The sequence below is a fragment of the Toxorhynchites rutilus genome, chromosome 3 (genome assembly GCF_029784135.1).
Source record: "Toxorhynchites rutilus septentrionalis strain SRP chromosome 3, ASM2978413v1, whole genome shotgun sequence".
In the NCBI taxonomy this organism is placed as follows: Eukaryota; Metazoa; Arthropoda; class Insecta; order Diptera; family Culicidae; genus Toxorhynchites; species Toxorhynchites rutilus.
In genome coordinates, this window is record NC_073746.1 from 98,669,746 (window position 1) to 98,685,801 (window position 16,056).

At 40.4% G+C, this 16,056-nt stretch overlaps 2 protein-coding genes across 2 annotated transcripts; one reads left to right on the plus strand and one right to left on the minus strand.

Moving 5' to 3' along the window:
- Nucleotides 1-635: 635 nt before the first annotated feature.
- Nucleotides 636-3,269, plus strand: LOC129774764 (mannose-P-dolichol utilization defect 1 protein homolog). The gene is made up of 2 exons (XM_055778705.1): nt 636-2,204; nt 2,287-3,269. The coding sequence occupies exons 1-2, from the start codon at nt 2,117-2,119 to the stop codon at nt 2,964-2,966; spliced, it is 768 nt and encodes a 255-aa protein (XP_055634680.1). The 5' UTR covers nt 636-2,116; the 3' UTR covers nt 2,967-3,269.
- Nucleotides 3,270-4,114: 845 nt separating this feature from the next.
- Nucleotides 4,115-8,487, minus strand: LOC129773341 (uncharacterized protein K02A2.6-like). The gene is made up of 4 exons (XM_055776941.1): nt 8,385-8,487; nt 6,390-8,318; nt 5,743-6,342; nt 4,115-5,622 (listed from the first exon to the last, which is right to left on the minus strand). Exons 1-4 carry the CDS (start codon nt 8,485-8,487, stop codon nt 4,115-4,117), a joined length of 4,140 nt encoding a protein of 1,379 aa, XP_055632916.1.
- Between the last annotated feature and the right edge of the window lie 7,569 nt (nt 8,488-16,056).

A 16,056-nucleotide genomic window follows, 5' to 3' on the forward strand; every position in this document is an offset into this window, starting at 1 on the left:
TAGAACTACGCAATTACATTATGCAATCCACTTGTTTACCACTTCGAATATTATTTTAGAATGCATCGACATTTTTGTAATATATAATGTTCTTTGTTACAAATAAATTTGATGAACGTCATTTTACGTTTGATATGATGGCTAGGACTACCAAAATATGTGAATGGAATCAAACGATTATTGTGTTTTACATTTTCCTCTGAAATTGTTGCACATCTCATCTTCACGTAGTTCTCGAACCGCGAAAGTTCATTCACCTCTAGTATCTGAAATGACGATTCTCCCAGGCTTCTCAGTTTAAAAGTGCGTTTTATGGAAACATATTCCGGTCTGCACAACGACAAGCGAGTACAAAAGTACTCAACACCAAAAAATACCCCCAACTAGCATGTATTCGCAAAGCGCATTCCCTCATGCACATTGATTTTGAAGTCCGTGTTAGGGAAACACAGCTCGGTGGGAACAAATATACCCCCGACTTGCATGTATATTTGCAAAGCGGATTTCCACAGGTAGATCGATTTTGAAGTCTGTGTTGGGGAAACCATGAATCGGGCCAATCAAAACTTGGCAGTATGAAGTTCTTCCAGTTTTCATGAATTTAAACCGTTTCGAGATTAACGAAAATAACGAAAATAGTTATTAACGTTAACTTTATTTCATAAAAACGTAACCTGTTTTCTGATTTGGCACCCTTCCTGAAAGACGTAGTTCTACGTCAAAAAAATTTCGTTATTTTTTTTTAGACTAATACTTCTCATTTTCTAGAAAGCCATCTGGAATCAAAACAGTGTTCATTTCGCCTGAAAATCAATTATTATCTTTCACGCTCCCTTAAACTCGTAAACGAAGCTCAATTCGCGTTGACGGCATTAAGTTTCATTTACGAATTTAGGAGAGCGTCGAAGATAATGATTGATTTTCAGGATAAAGTGCGCTACACATACAACGTCCCGTCACAGTAAAGTCAACGTAAAGGAATGAAATGTCAAATATTCTCCCATGGAAATCGTATGGTAGCATTCACATACACCATCACCGGCAACTTTGACGTCGGCAAAATAAGTCCTAGAGAATAGTTGACGGGACGGTGACGGTGATGCTGGGCCTGATGACGAACGTCACTTCACGGTGAAAACGAAATGAATTGTTTGCAATTTGTATGCATTTCATTCCGTTTTCACCGTGAAGTGATGTTCGTGATCAGGCCCGCTGTATGTGTAGCGCACTTAAAACTGCAGCGGCTGTATGTTTTTTTTCTCTGGGTTTGAATCGATTAATCGACGTAAATTATTTGTTCGCTTCGATTATTGGTTGTGCAGTATTCGTTCGAATAATAATCGATTTCTGTAGGAAGTATTCGATTGATCGATGAATCGAACGATTATCGGGGATCACTATCCAAGAGGGCGTGGAAGAGAAAGTATGAAAAAGGAGAATGAATCACGAGCAGGCGCAACCCTGTTCAATCCTGTCGTACTAGCATCGTGTTGTGCAGCGGGTCATGGTGTGTTTTAGCCTCTGAAATTTCTCTGCTGGTTCTGCTGTGTGCCGCTGAGCATTGGTGAAAGTTTGACATTCTGAGGTGTTTACGGCGAATCTGCACCGTGGTCCTTCGACGAAATAGAGGAAGCTGCGATCTATGTATGTGGTCGTGAGACGTGTGGAGACACGAATTGTTTATTAACGAAATGCGATAAGTTTCCTTGAAGCTCAACTCTGATCGTAATACATTTTAGCAAAAATCTCTATACACATGTGCAATTAAAGTATACATTTGAAAACATTGAGAGCATATCAACTAAATGCTGAGTCGGTGCGCTTAATATGTAAAAAAAAATCTCTGAGTGTATGAATAGACTGCGAACGCACTCCGCTACATTAAAATGTTCCTCGGCTCTTGGATGAGTGTTTACGGACAACAAGATCAATGGCGCTGACACGTCCAGGACGTTTCATCACCGTGTAATCAGTGTACATTAAGCATTTTCCTGTGTCACATTCTCTTCAATGAGCATTAATTTATGTGTAAATTATTTTCCGTTTTCGACTCGGCGTAGAGGGCAGCCATCGGCAAACAAAATTTTAGCTAAAACCAAATAGAAAAAGTGCAAACATGACTGAATACGTTAAACAGTTTTTGATGCTTTTCATGAATGAAAAGTGTTACGATAACTACTTTGTAGATTTCGACTTTCTCGACGGTAAGTGGTGCTATTTAAGGATAGATTGAGCTTCAATTATCTCGTTAACACGTTGATGCTATCATTTTTCCGTTATTTTCAGTGGACTGTTTCAAGGCACTTCTCAGCAAAGGATTGGGCATAGCCATCATTGCAGGATCAGTATTAGTGAAAGTTCCTCAGATTAGTAAGATTTTGGCTAACAAATCGGCACAAGGCATCAATTTGTTCAGCGTCTGTCTGGACTTATTCGCGATTACGATTCATATGTCGTACAGCTTCGTCAATGGGTTCCCTTTCAGCGCATGGGGAGATACCTCATTCCTAGCACTTCAAACAGCTTTGATTGCGTTCTTGGTGCTCTGGTACGGAGGTGCAAAAGCTCAAGCATTCATTTTTTCTGTCATCTTCACTGCCACCACTTATGCTCTGATGGGAGGACTTACGCCACTCAAGTATCTTTTGATCGCTCAAGGATTCAATGTTCCAATTATTCTGCTGGGAAAACTGTCTCAGGCTTATACTAACTACAAGAATGGAAGCACTGGCCAATTGTCGGCAGTAACATGTTTCATGGTTCTGGCAGGATCGCTCGCAAGAATCTTCACTTCGATTCAAGAAACGGGAGATCAAATGATGGTAATTACCTACGGCTGTTCGTCGTTCGCCAATGCAGTTATCGTGCTTCAACTGTTATACTACTGGAATGCGGACAAAAAGACTTCAAATGACGGCGGAGCTTCAAAGAAAGCATCTAAAGCGAAGGCTAAGAAAATTAATTAAAGATTCTTGACTGAAGAAAACGAAATCATGATTCCAATGATGTAGACGAAGTACAAAACTAATTCTGTAGCTGTTTCAATAAGAAAAAGATTAAGGATGATCTCATCGGGTTCAATGATGTTCATTATTCTTTCTCTTCATTCGTTCTTTAGATGTTCTAGAAAGGTTTGAAGTCATCGCTCGCCAATGGCGAACTTTTTGATTATTAGAAAAACTAATAGGTGAAACGAAACAGTTGATATTGCGAGTAAAGTCAGTTTTGGTGCGTGTAGATTTTTTTTTTCAATAAAGAAGATGAATCTATCCAGTGTAGTTCTTTTTTCCGAAATTGTCAATTGTATAATCAATTGTTTTGTTACTTTTTGCAGTTAAATTATTACCGTCTGCAGGAAGATTATCGTTTATTTTGAGTCAGCCAGCAACTACACCAGGCGCAAGTAAGGCAAGGTTGCCATCTTATGATTACAGTGACGGTGAAAATAATAATACACTGTTAGTGTATGTGAGCAATTTCAAATGAAATCGACAAATGACAAAACATGAGTATTAATAAGAGAAGTCTTTGATAATTTATATCTCAAAAACTATGAGTCCAACCGAAAGAGTGTCTTATGCCGAGTTTACACTAGGGAGATCTATAGCTATAGATGGATTTATTCACCTGGAAATAGGTGTAAACGGATGAGAATAAATATGATACACTTATTCGAGGTATATATAACTTGAATAAATTCAGCATATGTAAACGCTTGTGAATTTCTCACTGGTGAGAAATCACTAAAGTTGGATGCAGTTCTACTTCAGGTGAATAAATTCACCGAAAATATGAATATATTCATTATAGAAGTTCAAGCTAGTGTAAACGGTCGATGCGATTTCTATAAATCTCATCATATTTCTTCACATGAATATATCACTAGTCTAAACCCACCCTTAGAAAGAGTTATAGAGTATTGGTGTCCAAACGTGGAAAAATATTCACTGAGAAAAAAATTAGCACTCTTTTCTTCAATTTGAAAAATCTAAAACATATATTTTTTGTTACCTTCTCAGTATTCAAATAAATTATGAGAGCTTGAGGATTTCATGTCTTTATTAGTAGGAAGGTAAAACTAGAATAAGCACAAATCTAAAAGCATGTCACATGGCTACTGTGATCTATCAACAGTCATGGTAGCCAAGGTAGCATCTCCCCCTCTAATTTGGTAGCAGTGGTAATCTTGAAACTTGATTGGTGGCCGGGTTGATCGCACGGGACGTTGCAAAGGTGTCGATGTCAGAATCGGCTGGGGAACATCCATTGACAGTAGAGTTTCATCTGCTTCACTCGACAACGTATCTTGAAGATCAAGAACCTCGGCTGACTCAACGTGCTCCTCATCGGATGTTGGTTGATCCAAGTTCAGGACTTCATTAGGTGTTGGTTGATCGTTCTGGATCGAAGATTGGGTTCTGTCCAGCTGAGGTGTTGGTTCAGCTGGAGTAAGTCCAAAGTCGTCAATCAAGATGGATAATGGTGCTGGTGCAGGAGCAACTTCTTCCATTCCCGTTCGAAGTTGATCAATGTGCGAACGTAGCACTTTGCGTCGACCAACTTGGCAGTCCAATAATATGTTGTAGTTGACGTTGCCAATAGCTTCGAGCACAACACCGGGCATCCACTTCCACTTATCGTTTGCAGAGTAGACTTTGGCATAAACTCGAGCACCAGCTAGGAAACTTCGCTTGACTGGTTGATGTTGCGGGTGAATTTCTGGTTTGGATGACGGTCGTAACAGGTCCAAAGTTGTCCTCATCTTGCGTCCAAGCATTACCTCGGCTGGAGATTGTCCACTCAGAACCGCTGATGGAGTGGATCTGTAGACGTACAGGAACGTTTGAAGCGCAGTAAGGGTTGACCTCTCTCCTCCGTCGACAATTTTCTTCAGCGATCTCTTCAAGGTGTCCACAAACCTCTCCGCTTGCCCGTTTGATTGTGGATGATACGGAGCTGTACGGAAATGGACGATCCCAAATTCTTCGCAGAAATCACGGAATTCAGCACTGGTGAACTGGCTTCCATTGTCCGACACAATGACTGTAGGAATTCCAAATCTTGCGAAGCATTCTCGAAGAAATGTGGTCGTTGTGGAAGTAGTCGGGTAACGAGTTTGCAGTATTTCCGGCCACTTTGAGAAAGAATCCACCACAACTAAATAGTATTCTCCATTCACAGGTCCAGCGAAATCGATGTGGAGTCGTTGCCAGGGTCCTTCAGCTCGAGGCCATGGTTGTGGTTGAGCATGTGGTGGAGATTTTGCAGCATTCGCACAGCTTGGGCATCTACGAACGTAGTTGGTGATGTCTTCATCTATTGTCGGCCAGAAAACGATTCCACGAGCGATAGCTTTTGCCCGTTCGATACCAGGATGTCCTTGGTGAACTTGCTTGAGGATCCTTTTCTGCAGGCTTTTGGGAACTATAATTCGATCCGCCATCATGATACAGTCGTCAATTACGGAGTAGGAATCTCGACGGCTGAAGAAAGATCGAACTTCTACATCTTCGATACCTTCGCACCGTGATGGCCAGGAACCTTGTGTGTAGGGAATTACCTTCTGGAGCACGGCATCCTTCTTAGTGGCGATCTTCAGGCTCTTGTGGGTGACTGGAAGATCTTGAATAGAGTCATGGAAACAGGAACTAACGTCATCTTAGACTCGAACCATAGCGATGACTGCTTCTTCGTCGGATTTCGGATGGTTGCTGATAAGCCTGGAAAGTACGTCCGCTTAACCGAAATCTTGAGTTGATACGTATTCGATGTTGAAATCGTACCCCAAAAGAGTCAGGGCCCATCGTTGGAGCCGATTTGCGGTATGTACAGGAATGCCCTTTTTGGATCCGAAAATTCTCAGCAATGATTGATGGTCCGTTTGAAGCGTGAACCGGCGACCCCACAGCAAACGATGGAACTTCGTGCAAGCAAAAACCAATGCCAACGCTTCTTTTTCGATTTGGCTATAGTTCTGCTCTGCTACAGTCAGCGATCTCGATGCATGTGACACAGCCTTGATGATGCCGTTCGGAAAACGATGAAGAATAACTGCACCAATGCCAGTTTTTGACGCATCTCCTGCCACGATAATCTCTTGCTCTGGATTGTAGTGGGTGAGCAACAGACCAGATTGTAGCACTTTTTTGATGTTTTGGAAAGCGTGCTGACACTTCTTACTCCAATCGAACTTCGTGTCCTTTTTCAGAAGGTTGTCTAACGGATGGCGTAGTTGGTGCATCTCGCGGGCGAATTTGCCGTAAAAGTTGACTGCACCCAAGAACGAGCGCAAGGTGGGAACGTCGGTTGGTGCGGGCATTTCCGAAATGGCTGCAATCTTGGCTGGATCGGGTTGGATACCTTTAGCAGAAACGATATGTCCAAGGTACTTGATTTGATCCTGGTGGAATCGGCACTTCTCCACACGTAGACGGAATCCAATCCATAGTCACGCAGACGGTTGAAAAGCATGTGGATGATTCGGTTATGATCCACGAGAGTCTTGCTGTGCACCAGAATATCGTCGAGGAAATCTTCCACACCACGTAGACCCGAAACCATTTTCGCCATTAGCTGCTGGAATGCACCGGGTGCTGACTTGACCCCTGGAGCCAATCGGTTGAAACGGAATAACCCACGGTGGGTGTTAATCGTCAACAGCTTCTTGGATTCGTCATCGACCTCCACCTGAAGGTAGGCATCCGACAGGTCGATGATGCTGAAGACTTGACTGCCGGATAGCTTGCTGAAGATCTCCTCCGGGGTAGGAAGAGGGTGGTTGTTGGTCTCCAGTGCTGCGTTGAACCCAGTCGAGTAAACGGCACATACACGCACTTTTCCCCCCGGTTTCTTGACAACGACGATGGGTGCTGCCCAGTCCGAAAAATCGACCGGCGAGATGATGTCCAACCGCTCGAGTCGATCCAGCTCCTCTTCTACCTTTTGGATGGCATGAAAAGACACCGGTCGCTTTGGTCGGAAAACGGGTTGGGCATCCGGCTTCAGAGACAGTGAAATTTTCGTCTTCATGCAGTGGCCCAAACCATCTTGAAAAACTTCAGGATATTGCTTAAGGAAGTGCTGATCAGAGGAAGGCGAAAAATTGGAAAGATTCACCTGTTTGCAGTTGGCAGCAAGCGGCTTCGACCATAAGTCAAACGCGTCCAACCAGTCCAGTCCGATGACGTTCAGATCTTCAACTGATGTGATGTAGCAGACCGATGCCTTCGTAGTTGTCCCGATAGTAACCGGGCAGGTGAATTCGCCAACCAATTCGAGTGGTTCCCTTGATGCCGTTGATGCTTCTACGCTAGTCACCGTTGATGACGGTGAGCCAATCAATTTCCACGTGTGTGTGCTGATAACGGTGATGTCGGAACCACAGTCCAATTGGAGCTCGTCCGATTTTCCGTTGAAATTGACGGTGATGAACCTTCTACGGCTACGGACCTGCTTCACGATTTGAATAACCTTCGTGTTGAAAGGCTTCTTCTTCTTGGAACCAGCTTTCGACTCCGTAGTTGATGACTTGGAAAAACAACTACAGTAGCCGTCTTTGTGGCCCACTTTCCCGCACTGTTTGCAGGTGTGCTTCGAAAATTTGCAGTCCTTCACAAAATGCATTGCGCCGCATTGCCAACATGGTGATGGAGGTGTCTTGATGTCTGCTGATGACTTCATCTGATTGTTCGGCTGCTTCTTTGACTGCCGAACTGCCTGGACCGCTGAAGATGTCGGTTTCTTCTCGACCAACGCCGTGTCGTGTTTAAGATTCGACAGTCGTTGGCACTCGGTGACCAGTCCTGCCAGGTTGATGGTTTCAGCTTGATCGGACTCGAGCTTCGACAGAAGTCGGGTCCTGACGTCGGTGTCCTTCGATGACTTGAAACCGCAGATGAACACCAGGCTCTTGAACTGATCCACGGTGAGCTTCTGAAGTTCCAAATCCTCACATTGACGGTTGACGATTCCAGCATATGTTACGAAATCGTCGGCTTCGTTCTTCTCAATATTGAGGCAGTCGTAGCGCTTGCTGAACAGAGATTTATGCTGACCAAAAATCTGCTTCATCTCGTCTATAACTTCGTCGAAGGTGAAATCGCGTGGGTGGGACGGCAGCAGGTAGTTGAGGAATTTCTCGTGCACCGGAACACTGAGACTCCGCAGCAAAAGTCTAACCTTCGCGGCATCGTCCAAGCTTCTGCCATCCTGCCTGAATAGATCCTCGTACTTAGAAAACCAGCGATCGAAAGTCAACCCGTTTTCCGGATCGAAGTGAAACTCCTTAAGGTTGGTCGCAAGGGATTCGAGAATTTTCTCTGGAGCGTTTTGCTGTGTTGACGTTGCTTAGTTACCGGTGAACTGTTCCAGTAACTTCATCAAACGGCTGTTTTGCTCGGCCATTTGCTGCAACACAACGGACAACGGAATTTCTCCTCCACTTGCTCCAGCTTCGGATCCGGCTTGAGTTCCATATTCGGTGGTCATCTCGGAAGAATCTTCAGGCTTCAACCTCGTCGCCAAAAATGTTACCTTCTCAGTAGTCAAATATATTATGAGAGCTTGAGGATTTCATGTCTTTATTAGTAGGAAGGTAAAACTAGAATAAGCACAAATCTAAAAGCATGTTTAAAAGCATGTCACATGGCTACTGTGATCTATCAACAGTCATGGTAGCCAAGGTAGCATTTTTTATGTATTTTTTGTTGTTGTTTTAAATCACATCAGGATTCATAGTTTGATCCTAAAAATGATTGTTAACATACAAAAATTCGATTCGATGTTTCGAAAATTCATGAAAGTTCGATGTTCTACAAAGTTCGTCAAAAATAACTATAACATGTTATAGATTTCTCTTACTAAGATTGATACGCCCTTTTCAAAAGTTACACTTTAGCCAAAAAATTCCCAAATGCTGTGGAAAACTCATATTTCCTCCAACCCAAACGGAATACAAATTTTGTTCGAATCAAAAATACAAATTTTTATAATTAGCATTTTTAGTTCGATTCTATTTGGAATTGCATGTTGTTTCTCTCTTTTGTGTTCTGGTTATTCAAAATTGAAGCAATGATATGATGTGTACAAGACACATATCGGTTTTATTCTAAGATAAGACCTGGCAACTATTCGCGTTGACAACATTGAGCTTTTTCCAAGTTTGGGGAGCAACAATGATAATATATTTCGAGATGGAATAAAACCATGTTTCAAATTAAAAATGTGAATAAAAATTTATTTTATATGTTTGGAAACAGTCGAATACCTGATTTGACACATGTGCGCTGAACTAGAGCATTCAAAAAAGTGGACAAACCATGATCATATTTTCGACTGGACAATCCACATCATTTACCTTATAATTGAAAGGGTTTTTCAATATCCATCCTGAACTACTTATTATTAGGGCGCGTTTCCATTTGAAAAAAAGGTAAACATTTGTTTGAAATTGCAACTGAATCAATTCTCAATGATGTTATGTGCTTGTTTTAAGGGACTTTAACCCGAAGGTTGTAGTGGATTGACCTCCGATCTTATTCGTCCTGTTCTTTTGCCGTTCTTCACCTGTCCGTTAACTGTATTTACTGTTCGTCCAATGCTTTTATTCTTTTTCTTCCATTCTTTCTGTTGACATTCCGAGGGGTGATCCAGACCATGTTTATTATATTAAGGTGAACCCTACAATCCCCCTTACTTTAATGATTCAGTATGGAACATAACAATGAAATCGAAGAAACTCACGACAAACTATCTGTGAGAATGTCGTGCGTAATCTGCGGAGCTTTAAGCTGAACATAGGTCTTTTGTGTTGGTTCATCCGTAGTGCCTTCAGAAACTCCTTGTTGAAACACGCAGTGTTAGAAGCATTTATCCCATCGACGTAAGAAAGAATTGAATGGATGCACTCTAACGAAGTTCATCTCAAATTTTTTTCGAAGTACAAAGTCCATATATTTCGTATCATAATAAACTTTTTGTTCTATTCACCTGCATCCCCGTTCATTCAACTTCTTCATGTTCTTTCATAACACTTGGTCCAGACTTGTTGTCCCTCCTTAACTTCCACAATTCTATCAACTTATCCATCTACCATTTGTTTCTCATTCTCTTGATTTGGTTTTAGTAAACTCTCGATTGCATTTACTCCCTTCCGGATGTGGATTTCTTTCAATCACCTGATTACCTTTACTTTATTCCTTATACTATAACCTCCTGGTTGAATGCTATCTCTTCAGAACCCAGTTTGATTCACTTGATCCTCCCGATTCGATTGATTTCAATCTCTCGGCTGGATTTACTTCACTTTCCAACCTCCCGGTTGAATTTAATTCAATCTGCCAGTTGAATTTACTTCAACCTCCCTGTTGGATTCACTTCTGTCCCCCAGTCGGATTCACTTCAGTCTCGTCAACCTACAGATTGAATTCATCTCATCCTCCTGGTTGGAATCTTTCAACCCATCAACGTTATTCCTCATTGATAAAAAACATTCTCTTCAACCTGTCGGTTAAATTCACTTCAACCTACTGGTTGTATGAACATCAACCTTCCGGATTAATACTCTTCATCGTCGTTCCTCATTCAACATTTTCTTCAACCTTTCGGTTGAATTCACTGTAATCTTTCAGTTAGAATCACCTCAACCTCCGGTTGATTTTGTTCAACTTCCCTTCAACCTCCCGATTTAATTCTCTTCAACCTTTCGGTTGAATTCTTTTCAATCCTTCGGCTTTATTCCCACTAACCTCCTGATTGAATTTCTTTCAACCTTTCGGTTGAATTTCTTTCAACCTTTCGGTTGAATTCCTTTTAACCTTTCGGTTGAATTCCTTTCAACTTTTTGGTTGAACTCCCTCCAACTTCCCGGTGAACTCTTTTCAACCTACCGGTTGAATTCCCTTCAAATCTCCGACATTTTTTCGTAACATTCAAAGACATTTGAAGAAATCCCCTATGCGCGTCTTGAAAGTAATTTTGTTTAAATAAGTGTTGCATGTTTGATGAAATAATTATGTGCTGTTTTGTTGTAGGAATAAATAATATATATTTAATTTAAGTATATGTTTGTGGTTTAAAAGAAACAATAGTACAAGAACAAATCAAAAGAAACCGTTCAGTATTATAAAAATCTGAAACGTGAAAAAACCTAATCTAACTTTAACCTACAGTTCAGTAAAAGACTTAAAACTATACCAAGGAACAACGGATACAAAACACTCATACAAAGTAAGCACGTTAAAAAGGTAATGAATTTATGCATGGTCAATAAAATGCAAAATATAGTGACATTACATGTGCTAATACTACCTGTTGGCCAGGTCCGATCTACGGGCCTTTTTTTTATTGATTTCCACAGAGTCGCACAGGGAAAGGTCGCGCAGAAATAAGCCCTGACGAGGGACCAAGCACAGCGATGTGGTAGACCGCGTTATCTTCCAGTCACCCACATCGACGCATTATTCCACGAAAGACTATCAACAAAACAGCATGCACTGTATGTCACCATTAACCACACACTCACCCACAAACGGAATTTAGATTTATAACGTTTTTCGGAACAAACTACACAACGCAGTCCTTGATTGTTTCCCTTTTACAGTAATTTACATTTAATGCGACATTTTGCTAATTGGACAGACCTGTAATGCGACATTTTTAATTGGACATTTTTGTAAACATCGTTTTCGGGGCCTAAATTATTAAATTATGTGGGGCCATTGAAAGTCGCCACCAGACGTCGACACTGTACCACTCTCATCAAAAATTACAAGTCAAAATCGCCTCCAATACGACACTAAAGGCTGATTTAGACGATGCCAGTCAGCGCTCTAGTTGAAGTATGCAGTGAATAGAGAACAGACACTCTGTTTAAGTTAGAGGCCAATTACTTGTTCGATACTGGTACAAGTAACTTTAACAGAGTGTCTGTTCTGACGATGCCAGTCAGCGCTCTAGTTGAAGTATCCAGTGAACAGAGAACAGACACTCTGTTCAAGTTACTTGTACCAGTATCGAACAAGTAATTGGCCTCTAACTTAAACAGAGTGTCTGTTCTCTATTCACTGGATACTTCAACTAGAGCGCTGACTGGCATCGTCTAAATCAGCCTTTAAAGACTTCCAGGCTGAGTTGCCAGATTTGCAAGCGAACATTTAATTTTTGTTAGTCTTTTTTGCGATTGTAATTAAAATTTATAAACTTCTGAAATTGTAGAAATCATAAATGAAAGCATTACAGATCTGTCCAATTAGAAAAGTGTCGCATTAAATGTAAATTACTGTACTTTAAATAGCAAAATACGGTACTTTTCACGATCCAAATCAAAACCTCAAAGTAAACTGACAATGTGATGGTGAGAGAGTGAATGAAAATTAACAACGTCTTAGGAATTTTTTAACGTTGAACTCGGTCATTCTTTGCGCTAGCGAATGCAATTTAGCCTAAGTTGTGTGTTTCTTCACGCTATAAAATTTGGAGGATGAGAAGATCTGGGAAAATTACAGATGAAAAAACATAATGTGTTAATTCAAGCTACAGTAGAATTCCGATTATCCGCGGAATAGTCAGGCAAACTCACCGCGAATAAAGAAAATCGCGGATGACCCATTAAAGGACTAAAAAAGAGATGCAAACACAAAAAAAAAAGATGTAAAAAACTATGTTTTATTAATACAGAAATCATGAAACTATCCATCTATAACGTCGTGTACACCCGTGGCTAAATAATGTAAAAGTCATGACCACAACAAAAGAGCATGGGCCTACCACTCACTAACAAATTCCGGAAAGGCCTATTGATTTACTATGGCATTCGCAGTCGCGAATAATCTACAGGGCGGATCACCCGCTCGCGGATAATCGGGGTTCTACTGTCCTAGTCTTATTTATGGAATAAAAACATTTGCTTGCAGATATTATAACTTGCATATATTTTCGTAAACTTAAATAATCTGGCATCTCTGAAACTGAAAGGAACAGTCTGTATTTGTGAAGCGAGTATTATGATGTGTTTTTGAGAAGGAAAAACGAATTCTTAAGTGTAAATTATGAATGGAAATTGATTTTTTCGAATCAAATTAGTATTCTATGTGAATGCAAATCACTTTTTTCTGCAAGTGGTGAGAAAATCCCATACAAAAATTGTGTCTGAAATTTACGTTATATTATAATAATAAATTTTAGTACGAATATCTGAAGATTCAGAGGAAATAGGTTAAGTTAGGGTTAGGACTACGCGCTTCAAGCGATTAAATAATACCAAGCAGATATTTTCATTCAAATTTTACCAATTGAAAATTGCCTTTAAGCCTTCTAATCTGATGGATAATAGTTTGGATCCCAAACTCGAATGTCGCCACTAGCCATCGCGGATACTTTCGTTGTTTCTGGCAAGGCGCGTAGAAGTATATCCTAAGGTGGGCCAACTTGCTAAAACCACTCTTCAGCCATCTTGGAAGTCTACTGTGTTTTGTTTGTAAACAAAACACAATACGCTAGTGCCGAAGCTCGTTCCTGATCAGTCTGTCTCTTTCACGCTTCAAGCAAATAATTCCCCTTCTGCTTTCTTCTGTACTGTTTTCATATACCGCTCCCCTAACCAACTTAGTGACGAAACGGCCTCACCTAGTACCATAGACCCGTCTTGGTTTCTGGTTGAGGGCGATATTGATCGTGTAAAGTGGCAAAATATTGATTGTGGTTAGATCGGATGTCGAAAGCCTAGCTGTCACGATATTGAAGACCCTTATTGTCAATAATTTTGATCGTGTAAGGTGCCCATTAAATGTAAATTAGTGTGCTTACTTTTGTACTTGTCATTCGGGTTCAAACGGAACCGCAAGGTCTCACTCGCCGACAGAGTAACCAGTAGAGTAATGCGGGGCAAAGGTGCGCTCCTAACTGTTGTCGTCCAATAACTCTTGAAATAAAAGCAAATAAAATTCCGTTTGCTTACCAAATTGTAACTATATATATTACCTTCGAAATGTAGTACAAGCATTCCACGAGTTGTGTTTGTAATTGGACAAATACCTATTTTAATACAAAAAGACAAATGCGCACCTTTGTCCCATAGTGGGGGCAAAGGTGCGCTCCGTACGGGGCAAAGGTGCGCACTCATTGAATTGAACTTCTGAGATAACTTAGCATTAGCATTAGCATTAGCATTGAGCAAGTCGCACAATATCGTAGGTGGTACGAATTCAGAACTATTTAGTTAAAAGCTAGCCTCCATCCGTTGCTGATGATTAGTAATATAATTGAACTTCTGAGATAACTTATACCAAAAATAAATGCTTCATCAGCAGAAGCGGGAGAAGCATCATTACTAGAGAGTGTAGGCACCGTCTAGTAGGCAGGAGAGGGGTGTTCTGTGTTTTTTATGGGTGGAGAAGAGTGGGTGTTATGGTCGAACATACCACGTGGAAATTTTTGGGAGGGAGGAGACTGACAATATAAGATATCCGAAAATGTCCAACATTTGATAAAGAATTTGTTTTAATTAACAAACTAGTTGACCCGGCGAACTTCGTCCCACTCACAATTGATATATTGATATAAATAATTTCGAACACTGAAGTTCCCACAGAAATTATTTTTATGTACGTAATCTATACTCGTGGTATATAATTTCCTTTTTTGACATATAAACCTGATGCAGACTAAGACACATCAATCCTGATACTGACTGATTAAATCCGTGGCTCCGTTCTTAAGTTAAATCGTGAGGAACGGACACTAAATCGTTTTTATTTATATAGATCAAGTTTATAAATATATTGTTACCATCACTTGATTTATTTAAAACTCATTGTTAAAAAACAATATTGATTTGAAGTTCATTGTGAAAATATAAACATAAACGAAACATAACCGTTATTGAATTGAATGCATGGTGAAAATAAAACATTTTTCATTTGAAATTATTTGAATTATTTTTTAAATTTTTTTAAGCAATTGTTTATTTTTATTCCTCATCTTAGATTTCGGTCTTGAGGATTCCGACGCTTTGCCTTGGAGCGATGTTGTGGGGTTCGAAGAAACAGACGGTGGTTCCACATGAAGCTAGAAGCCCAATGTCTTTCTGCTAGTTTTGCAACTTTGTTGAATTCTTGGTGGCGATTGTTGGCTTCCGTAAAATCGAACACCATGCACCGTAAATCTTTGAGAGTCATACCATAGAAAACTTTGTCCAGTAGCCTGCAGATCCTCAGACTGCTCACTCGTAAATACCTATCTGAACCGCACTAGGTGCTCGCTGACACATTAGAAATGTCAATAAAAGAAGATTCAAATCATAAATCACTTTCTGATATGAGCCTCTTCCTCAGAGCTGATACTGAGGTCTGCCGCAATCCGACGCTTCGAGACTCCATCCTGAAGCCTCTGTCGGGCCATTTGAGCATTTCTGGAGTGCACTTCTTCAAATCAGTTTTCTTCTTGTGGGTCCCGTTAAAATTTTTGTTGAAAACATTTTATCATATTTTTTTCAGAGCAAAACGCTAGTGCGAGCTTTTACCCCACAGCCACTGCGCACCATTGCCCCACAGCCACTGCTCACCTTTGCCCCACAAGCCATATTTGAACTAATCGAATTTTTAAAAAATGCTCTTGAACTTTTTCACAAAAACGAATACGCACTATCATCTACTATAGAATGAAGGTTTCCTTGACAGTGTAGTTTCGAACTTTCCAGTTATTTTAGGTAATCGTCATCTCCAAAACTAGAAAAATTAGATCAAAACATCGTAAAACTTTTTTTACCTCATAGCTTTATTGCCACTTTCATGAAATTTTTTTTTTTATATGTAAAGGTGACATTTCACACTAAAAATTTCTTTTGTTGTTTTTTTGTTTGTTCCATTCAGTTGTAAGTTATAGGGTGTTCCAATGGAGGTCAACAAAGACAAAATTCGGTACATTTTACACTTTTTCTTTTATAAATGCAAAAACGCAAGCCAAGATATGTGAACAGTCGTCTAAACTGTTGATTTGTCGCAAACATCAGGTCCAATTTCTAAATTTCACTAGAAATTCCTTAAATTCGAAGCGCACGTG